This window comes from Chanos chanos, chromosome 13, assembly GCF_902362185.1.
Source record: "Chanos chanos chromosome 13, fChaCha1.1, whole genome shotgun sequence".
NCBI lineage: Eukaryota > Metazoa > Chordata > Actinopteri > Gonorynchiformes > Chanidae > Chanos > Chanos chanos.
Genome location: NC_044507.1, coordinates 5,534,560 through 5,545,310, shown reverse-complemented (window position 1 = coordinate 5,545,310; position 10,751 = coordinate 5,534,560). Strand labels below are relative to the sequence as shown.

General features: G+C 43.0%; 1 protein-coding gene and 1 pseudogene across 1 annotated transcript in view; both read right to left on the bottom strand.

Moving 5' to 3' along the window:
- Positions 1-3,812, bottom strand: part of LOC115826210 (1-phosphatidylinositol 4,5-bisphosphate phosphodiesterase gamma-2-like) — a 23,973-nt gene extending 20,161 nt beyond the window's left edge. Inside the window, exons 1-3 of the mRNA XM_030789945.1 lie at positions 3,771-3,812; positions 1,453-1,655; positions 1-137 (exon numbers count right to left, since the gene is read on the bottom strand). The exon at positions 1-137 is cut by the window's left edge and continues 13 nt beyond it. Of these exons, the coding sequence (XP_030645805.1) occupies positions 1-137; positions 1,453-1,636 (321 nt within the window). The 5' untranslated portion in view covers positions 1,637-1,655; positions 3,771-3,812. The remainder of the gene's footprint in view (positions 138-1,452; positions 1,656-3,770) is intronic.
- Positions 3,813-5,414: 1,602 nt separating this feature from the next.
- On the bottom strand, positions 5,415-10,486 carry LOC115827013 (MTOR-associated protein MEAK7-like; annotated as a pseudogene).
- Between the last annotated feature and the right edge of the window lie 265 nt (positions 10,487-10,751).

The window sequence follows — 10,751 nt, the reverse complement described above, 5'->3', positions numbered from 1 at the left end:
AGTGTTCAGAACAAACTGAGACCCGTAGAAGATGGTGAAGCAGGTGTTGTCTGCGTGCTTGTCTTTGCTGTCTTTAAACCGCTCAAAGTCCTTTGAGTTCTTCCCCGGCCGCACTTCCCGGATTTCAGCCAGGTCCACTAGAGAGCACAAAAAAACCAGCTCTGAGGCACTGCTCCGAAACCACCTAACTGCAAATCTCTCTCAAATCACCATTGACAAACCACAAAGAACACAGCGCATAACCTTTGTCAAGGTAGCGTTGTCTGAAAATAAAAAGGTTTCATGCATCACCTATCACGCTGGCTTCACCCCCCCCCCCCCCCCCCCCCCCCAAGAAAACAAACGCACTAAATTCGAGCGTGGACACTGAACATACATTCATTTGTATGAAAGTTACATTTGTTTTTGATACATATATACTGTCACATACTGAGGTACAAAGATCAGACATGAAAACCACCGGGAGGAAGAGGACAACAGGGCCACTGACAGACAAGCCACACACACACACACACAGAAGACACAGAGACGGAAGAGAATGAGAGCACGCTCAACTGACTATCGTCTACATAGAATAATATACAGCTAAAGGAAATGGGAGTGAGTGAGAGAAAGATAGAGAGAAACAAAGAAAGAGAGAGAGAGAGAGAGAGAGAGAGAGAGGGAGAGAGAGAGAGAGAAAGAGAAAAGGCAAGTGTTAAAGGGAGGTGTGAGTTCTTAAAAATTGCTCGACATAACAAAAAAAAAAAAAAAGAAAACACAATACACAGCAATGGTCCAGTTACCCACTTTTTTTCCCTTTTCCTCAGTTCTAAGGTATTTTCACAGTTTTTCAGCTGGTTCAAGGGAGCCCACAGGACTGCGCATTTGCTGTGTACGCTAGTGCAACAACCCTGTAGTCTGCTTCCTAAGCGCTTTTTGACCAGTCTTTGACTTGATTCACACATGATAGCTCTCAGCAAGCACCAAATGCATTGTTTAAAGAGGGTACAATGGACAAGAACTTGAGAATTACATATTGATCTGACTTGTTTTTTGATCAGAATACTTCCACATGTATGAGAGTGTTGCATTTCTGTTTTTCTCTGACTAAAACCCTACAGGATCAGTGTAATATGGAGGAGAGATGGACACTAAGCTAACATGCCCTACTTATATAGCACTTATATTTTCACAAGCTCACAGGAAGCTATGGAGATGCGTTTACACTCTCCTCAACAACTCAGTAATTCAAAAATCATTTTTTTTGGCTTTGGCCTTTTTTTTAATGTTGTAAGTGACCGATACTACTTCCATACTTTTTTTGTATATACCACTTCTCTTGAAGACTAGGTCTGAATTTCACACTAGCATTATAAAAGAAAAACAAAAAGAAAAAAAAAACTTGTGTTAGAACCATAACCCTAACTTCATCACACGTTTAGTCTTTTCCTGTGTGAAGGAGGTACTCACAGACTCCATCTGTCTTGTCGGCGGTGCGAGTCCAAGCCACCTGTCTGGTCTCCATAATCACCTGCACAGTCAGTCTCTCCATCCTCTGTCTGAAGACGGTCATCACGATCCCCATCTCCAGATCTCTCTTTATCTGACTCTTCTTATACTCTGTCAGCTCACCCTGCTTACCGCGACCAGCCATGGCTGAGTCTGGGGACACACTGGAACACACACACACACACACACACACACACACATTAAGGTATGTATAGGCCCCAGTGAAACACATACAATACACACACACACACACACACACACATTAAGGTATGTATAGGCCCCAGTGAAACACATACAATACACACACACACACACACACATTAAGGTATGTATAGGCCCCAGTGAAACACATACAATACACACACACACACACACACACACACACACACACATAGGTTACACAAAAGAATTCAGTGGCACATACGCACAGCTGTCGCCAAAGGCCTTATTTGTGACTTGAGATTGACCGTTCTTCATTTGATTGAGGGTAGGATGAGGGCTCGTTTCCAATCTTTTGGGAATCGGTTTCATTTAAAAGACAGTGATCCCAGGGATGTTCTGAAAGGCTTACGGTCGGTGTAGCAATGTCAATAAACCTGCTGCTTCTAAATCTACAGAGTGTCTGGGACTTTCTGTGCTCCATGTAGATTTTTTCTTTCCATGCTACGTACAATCTGGTGTAGACAAGCATGTCTTTTTTCCTCTGCATTTCATGTCTTCACAGCGTACATTCTATCACACACACTTCATGTTTCATTTGCCAAATTACTGTGAAACTTGATGATGTTGCAAGTCCTTTTTTTTTTTTTTTTCGCTCCAGTTTTGCTTGTGATTCTATCTCACTCACTCAGCTCAGTTAAATTCACCTCAGAACATCACAGTTTTATATGGATGCATCTCCCAAGATAAAAGAGTTTTTAAAGTATTAGTTAATCACCCCGCAATACACAAGGATATCAAACCCTGGAAAATAGCTCCGACATTTCAGAGGAATAGTAATGTCTATTTCTGCATTACTTATTACTCTTTATATGTATCTCTAATCACTGCGAAAATGCTGGTCTTTGTTTGTGTTGAGATACAGCATGCCTGTGAAATTGGGGGGAGGGGGGGATAACAGTGTTGCGTGGAGTATTTGAATGCTTTTGAATGCTCTTTGAAAGTCAATTTACCTACAGATTGACAGAGAGGATAGTTTCTTCATAAGACGACGATAGTAAAATATTTAAAACCAAAAGCCACACTTTTGAAACCTAACTGTCCCAGTAGTGGTTTACAGCAGCAGAAATATTAACAGCAAACCTTGGTGGGGAAACAGTACGCCATTTGTTTGACAGCGACAAACTCCATCAGTCTGTTTCCTTGATCACTGTCCCATGACAAGCAAAATAGTATAGGCTATGCCTCACACCTAGTTCCCCATGTCAGACGTTATTTGCATCGCAAATGAGAAGCGAGAGCGATGCACGATGGCACTAACCCACAGAGAGAGAGAGAGTCCTTCAGTTTAGATCAAACATTAACCCAGAGTCCTTCATACCTGTGGCAACCTTTAAACTAATCGAGCAGCGTGTGCCTTTGGGCTCTAAATGCCAAACACAGACCCACTTCCTTGACGTACTGACATTCCTTTAACGCTCTACAGACACACCATATGCCTTAACAAAACGGGAATATTTTTTACATGTTTTATAAGCAATGTAGTCCGCGGGGTGATACAACAATACGTATGCTAGTACAGTAGCCGAAATGTGTGTGTGTGTGTGTGTGTGTGTGCGTGTGTGTGTGTGTGCGCGCGCGCGAAGGGCTTCGTTAAATGTAGAACTGTCAAAAGAAATAAAAGAAAAATGCAGTTTTGCCTTCGTAATAAAGTTCATTTAAACTATAAAAAATTGGAGAAGAAGAAAAAAGATTCCACAGTCCTCGTAAGGACGAAGGCTCAATTTAACAACAATGTAACTAATTATTATCACGCGCACATTGTGACATATCCAGCTAAGCTTGAGTTAATGAAGATTGACATGCATGATGATATGCCTAAAGGACCCCGCTCTTCAAAATGTAACGGTAACGCGACAGTAGGGTACTATGTGCGGATCATTCAGCACTTTAGTTAGCTAAATTCCATCGGTGGTTAAGTAAATAATGAGTGTTTTAAACTGTAGTATTAAGTTTATGTTTACGGCCAGAGAACGTTCTTCCCCACTGTGTAAAGTATATTCCACACCCGTAGTACGAAACATCACACAAAATAATTCATAAAACAAATAACAACTTACCTGAATGAAAATGAAAGTTTGTAATCACGTCGTAAACCGCCCCCTCCGCAAATAACTTCACATTTAAAAACGTAACAATAAAAACAAAATTGATGAAACTAGCGGCCTGCCTTGACGCAAAGTGGTCAGTTCCTCTATTCGTCAAGCATAAGGAAGTAAAGTTAACATTTTAAGAATAGCTGTAATAAAAAGATCCGGAAGAAAAGATGTTATCTATGCAAAGTCCGTCAGGACGCGATAGATTCAGGAGACGCAGAAAGAGAGCCTAATATCCATCGCAATGGAATCCCAATACATTTTTTTGCTAACGATTAATTTTTTTGCTCTCATGTACGGTTTACACCTATCCTCTGCTCGTAATTTCAACTGCATTAAACCACAGTCGCGGCGTCAGTTTGACTTCGGCCACACGGAATATGAAAATGAAAGCACCTGCTTAGCTTTTGCACATCTTTTGCACCGGGTGCGAGGTAAAGCTTAGACAACGAGAAAATAAATCTCGTAAAGTACATCCAAAACCATGCAAGCGAAATATCAGAGGACATAGTTAACATCAACAATTTGTCAAATAGCATATGTATAGAGGCTTATAAGAGAAAGATATATTAGAGCAAACCGCTTTTATCGTGCTTTACCTTTTTAGATACAACTCATCCATTCATAATGTAAATGAAAAGGAGCGTGCATGGAACTCCTTATTTCCATATGGCGTCATTTTACCAGAGATTTGCATTAAACAAGATAAAGCGAGCTCAATTTACAGAGAAGCATGTCATATGAACTGAAGTAAACACGAATTTTATGGTGATAGTAAATATCCACCTAAATGTCAGTCTTTTGGGAAGAAAGGGGTTAACCCGCGAGCAACGAGAAAGGCAGGATTGTGATATTGAGAGAATGTGACGGTTTCTAATTCAAAAGCCTGATTTTTCTTAGAGTGGAGGTGACGATTAACCTGAAACTCAGTTGCATTCTGAATGAAGACATTTCGTTTACAGTTCAGATCAGTACAGAGCTAGTATCAGTCTTCGTCTAGAAAACATAACCTACTTGAAATACAGATTTGAGCGCGTGGCTCCCACGTAACATATCCCAGCAGAAGGGCAATTACGAGCAGCATAGGTTTCAAAATGACAAAGAAATAAACCCTGATATATTTGGAATACCAAGATTAGGCCCAGCAATTAAGTTGACATAAATGGCATTCTCCCTTAGTATAATTTTAATCGAATTTAGACAAGACCTCTGTTCCAGACACAGAACACAGTAACAATGTGATACCATGCCTTACAAATCCAGATCTAGGATTACAACAGAGTACAGGAGTTTACTTTAAACATTTTCCCCCTCTCCACAGGGAGAAAGAGCAGCTGTGCTCTGTCTGAAAAAACGGCAAATGTACATTAAAATTTAAATATAATTCTACAGAAGCAATTACATATAATAAGCAAGCAACACTGAAATTTTAGATAGTGGTTGTGAATCAACTTCAACTGCGAAATCCACTTCAGTCTCTGAAACAAGCAACCACCAAAGTGCTCTTCAATTGTTGTTCTTAAAAACAACTGCCCTCACTGGTAGACTCAGTCTAAAAAAATAAATAAATAAAAAATCCATCATCTTTTCCTATGTCTGTCAGTGGCGTTAATCCTCTTCAGGCTCTCTGAGGCCTTGGCTGTGGAGTGTTTTCCCCCGTCATCTCCATCATAGCCTGGACCTCCGGGTCTGCATCCAGGATACTTTTCTTATTCTCATCCTGCCCAGTCAACAGTCAGACACCGTAAACAAATACAATAAGAAAGTTATTTTAATAACTAACTTACATTAGGTCAGCTTACTCGCACTGCTCATGGCGGTCTGAGATGGTCAAATATACCTCAGAGTAAAACAGTAACGGTTTAGAGAATATGTATACGTGGTTTAGGTAAAAGCATTCACATTATTGTGCCTTTTTTGACACTCTAGTGCCAATAAACAATTAAATCAATAAATGATAAATATATTTACCTTAGGTAAAATTCCAAAATTCACACATTCATACATACACACACACACACACACACACACACACATATACTCCAAGCACTTATAACTCCAAGACAGTGCTCGAACGGGAGGGTGAAACTCTGGAATCACACTCAACTGCTGAACAGGTTTTCTCAGTTTGAAAGTTACCCTAAGCTTCCACAGTGTACCTCATAATTGTGCAATCTTTGTTTGTTTAGTTTTTTTAACCTCCAAATTGCACTTACTCAAAAGAAAACTAATTCAGAGGACTGGCTTGATATTTGATGTTGATACCACTTTAATTTTTTCTAAGGTGTGTCGTCAGTTCCTTCGCTAAAAGACGTGAGGGTTAAAGCAGTTGCCCTCTGAGGCCTGGGTTTAAATGAAAAAAAAAAAGTTACTGAAATCTCTGGCTAAGGTGAGGGAAACGAATGTTAATTGTTCAGCTCCAGCGAGATGTCTCAGCATTTTTTAAAGTCAATGAACGGGAGTGGCCCAGACTTCACAAACTGCACGCCGCACATTTTCTGTGAACTCGACGGAGATGGTGCTGTTCCGCTAAACAAAAACTGACACCTCTCAAAAATGACTCAGGGCTGCTATCACTATGAAAGTGACTTCCAGGGTTGAGTCCAAAAAGATGTGAAAGCATATGTACTCAAACTGTCTATAACTGTCTATAACTGTCTATAACTGCTCACAGGGAAAGTGTAGAGTCTGTTGCGAAGATCAGCAGGCTATGAACAGGGGAGAGAGAGAGAGAGAGAGAGAGAGAGAGAAAGAGAGAGAGAGGGGAAGAAATGACCAAACAGAGATGGTCATGTGACACCCACCTGTTCCTGTTCCTCAGGGGGCTTGCCTACACCCCAGACCTCCAGCCTGTCCAGGGTGAAGTCCTCGTCGGCCGACAGCTGGGGGCTTCCGTAGGTGGTGCAGCGTGGCCGGGCGCGACTGTGACCGCGGCCGAAGTCGTTGTCCAGCCACAGGCCGAAGTAGCCATGCTGGCCTCCCATTCCCTGAGGAAAACAGGTGAACAGACGTTCTTAAACAGACGGGATCACACGACTTCTCCCTCTCCTGGAGACACCCTGGAAAGCGCGCGTTTGACCGAGCATCGGGTTAAATAATACATATAATGAATTAGAATAACTGAATAAATTAAAAGAATAAACAAGTATACATACACATATAAAGTATAACAGAACTTAGATAAAAGAGATTTGGTTAACTGAGGCTATAGGATGGGAGCTGCAATATAGAACCAAAGGACATTAATTCATCTCCAAACATATCGACAGCAACATGTAAAAAAAAAACTACTATGGTAGCAGAGAAATCCGTATTAATTACTGTCACAAATATCTGTGTGGTGGGTCAAAGCAGAGCAACGTATGTGAAGACTTAAACAGGGTTAGGGTTAGGGTTAAACATGTTAAAAACGTATGTACGGGTGAAACATTCAGAGAGGGTGTGACGGCAGGAGGCCTGAGAGTTGAGTTGGAACGGTAGTGATATCTCACCAGGCCATTGGGCATGGTCTGCTGGCCCTGGTTCAGGTACATGTAGTGCTGGTTATATCCAGTGCATGTGAACACACGCATAGAGGGAGACACCGAGAATAGGAAACACCTTGAGTCCCCTGTGGAAACGCAGAGTGTGAGAGCGCTGTCCGACACATTCACACGCCAGCTCAACAGTGTCATGGAATTCATCTTTGGGCCAAACTAATAGCTGGTTCACCATAACCAAACAACTGTGAGATGTGATAGAACTTTGTTAAATGGTCTTCCATTTGTCTGTCTTATCAGATGTCTTCAGTCAGTGCTTTGAAAATTTTTGGCGGAAACATTAAATGCTAACACACACGCAGTGCGCGCGCGCACACACACACACACACACACACACACAAACAGATATCCCTTTGATCTTTTTCACCAGGCTCACCCTGGAACTGAGGTTTGATCTCCCAGCTGTGGGAAGCGAAGCCGCCAAAGACATGTCCCCGCGTGTCTCTCAGCAGCAGCACAGTGGGTCCGCGGCCCTTACAGTTTCCCACCAGTCGCGTGAAACTCTCCCCGTGCAGCTGCGTGGAGAACAGCAGCCTCCAGGGGGGCGCTGCGACCCTCGGGCAGGTGGGGCGTCAGAAACAGCAGCGAGGGCACATCCAGCAGGCAGCGTAATTCACTCCACGCCGTCTCCCGACACTGTGGGAGCAGGGAGGGAGGGAGACGGGAGGGTAACCCCACCTCCAAGGCCTCCGCGATCAGCAGCTCCATGAACAGGGCCACGGCGGAGGTTCTGAACAGCCAGTCTTCCAGACACGAGACGTCATACGCCTGTTGATCTGAGGGAGAGTTGGTGGGAACCAGTCAGTTATTCAAACTGCATCTGCAATGGAAACTGTGGAGGGCTGTGCAAGGGCTTACCACTTTTATACCACCACTACTTTTTTTTTTTATCGTTTTGAAAGATGGAAAAAGGTTTTGCTTTTACTGCTTTTCAGCCTTTTCTCAGTGGGTCTCTTAAAACCCCAACACAAAACCCAAACGTCAAACGCTTAAAAGACTGGAAAAATGTTAAATTTATCAACTAGAGTGAAAATTGTACTTTTTTTTTCCAGATGGAAAAGTGTCATTATTTTTTGCATGTGTCCCAACTGACAAAAAAAGTATGACATTGTCTTTATCCTGGAGATGGATTTGGTGGAGAACTACAAAATATCTGAGTATTGTGTTTGATAATGGGTTGTGCTTTCAGGCTAATGCAGATGCCATTTCTAAGAAGGTACAGTGACATCTTTATTTCTTGAGAAAAACGAATCCTTTTAATGTGTACACCAAAATGATGACTCTGTTCTACAGAACTTTTATGGAGTCGGTGTTGTCCTTTTGTATTGGGGCGTGGTTTGGGAACCTGAATCTGGCCAGTAGGAACAGGCTTGGTGGTCTTATCAGTGTAGCCAGTAAAGGTACTGGGGTGAACCAAGCACAGCCCTTTGACCTTTACCACCGCAGGTCGTAAGGAAGGCCCACGCCATGTTGGACTGTACTGACCACTCCCTGCAGAGGGAGTTTGAGCTCCTACCTTCAGGCAGAAGATATACAGAGTTCCAACTCCCAGGACTAAAACATTCAAAGACTCTTTTGTTTGCACTGCAATTAGTAGGCTGAATTTGCACAAATGATTGCACTAACCACTTTTTGCACTCTGCAGCTTGGCACATCTTTTGTTTTCACATGCAGTGATCTTCCATTGTACTGTACTGTACTGTTATCTCTGTGTCCTGTCTAGTGTGTTGTCTTTCATGTCGTATTTATGATGGAGTGAATGTGTTTTTTAATACCTGGCTGCAACCAAATGTCCCTTTATTGGACAGTACAATTTGACTTGACCTTGGACCAGATATGAAACCTTTCTTTTAAAACAATTTAGTGCCCAAAAGGCTTCCATCTTCTAAGATTTTTTCCACGTGTCCTCAGGACAAAGCCAGACAGGGAAAAAAAATCATTAATTTACTGTCACTCATGTACCTGGAGGCTTCAGCTCAGAGCTTAACTGTTCAGCCAGTAACTTCACCCCCTGCTGGCTGTCACCCATGCGATCAGGTCTCCAGCCACACAGGCGCCCCCTGTGGGTCAGAATCTGCAGCACTGCAGACACCAGGTCCTCTAAGAACTACAGAAGAGATTTTATTAAACTCCACAAACCTCATAAAACCTGCTGACACGAGATTCAGTTACGTAACAATATACAATTACACGGGGACTCATCTAAATTCTTCTGAGGCAGAGGAACCCAAATCCAGTCCTGAAAGGCTGCAGTCCTGCAGGTTTAGCATTAATCAACCACTGTTGTCTGTGAATGGCTGAAGAGTGCACACACCTGTTTCCCAGGTCAAATGAATGGCCGAATAAGCACAGAAAAAGGGGGACAAAAAAAAGGCAACAGAACCATGGGCGTCAGAACTGGACTTGAGCACCTCTACTCTGTAGCCTCGTACTCTGTTCTCCCCTGACAGCCACGCTACAAAACAAACAAAGCAGGTGTCCTCCAACTGTCATTAACCAGGCCTGTATCATTTTTCTGTTTATTAGTTATTATATGAGGGGGAACGGCTGTGACAGACAGGCCCAATTAACCCAGAACGAGTTTCACCTGTCTTATGTTGTCAATAGTTGCAGAAGTCGCCTTTGACCCCTGTGTCATCGCCAGGACAAGGGGTGCGCGTTCCTCTGCGGTTCCCCTCAGAACGTCAGCCAAGAAGATGACCAGTTGTTCACCGACTCACCCCACTACCTTGGGGCAGGGGTACCCCAGGATCAATGCTCTGCATGCCCTCAAACACCCGTAGTATCATGGAGTCAGGGCTAGGTTCCCCATTGTCATCTACGTAAAGTAAAGGGGATGTTTTAAGGCGTGAGCCAAACAGGCTGCAGTGTTCAAGATTCTCAATAACATGACTGTGTTGATGTAATATATGGTATCCACAGGGTCTTGCCATAGATGTAAACGCAACACAATGAGCCTTGGATGCTCTTAGCATGCCTCACCTTCAGCGTGTCCAGGGGAATACACTTCGCCGCTTTATTAGAGCCGCTGACAGGGTTCGCACTATACAGTCTGTCAAAGACTCCCTCCACTACGGGACGTTCGTCCGGTCGAAACCGGGTCAGGCGTTTTTGCACAACTACACTTTCGGTGTTCCCCATGGTTCTACAGGCAACGCATGTCAAAACTAAATACGACTGTTTTGAAATTCGGAAACGGTGTTGCAAATGTTTGATCCAGTTGCGAAATGCGTTAAACAAAGCAATGCATTAAACAAGACGTCTAACGTATTGCAACAGAGGTATCCTTTGACCCGTTTACAACAAAACTGAATGGTTAGTTTCAGATGGAAGATGTGTTACCACAGATAGTTCCTCTTTGGAGTCTTTGGCGTTTCGGAGGAACCTAGAGGAACAATGTTATTTC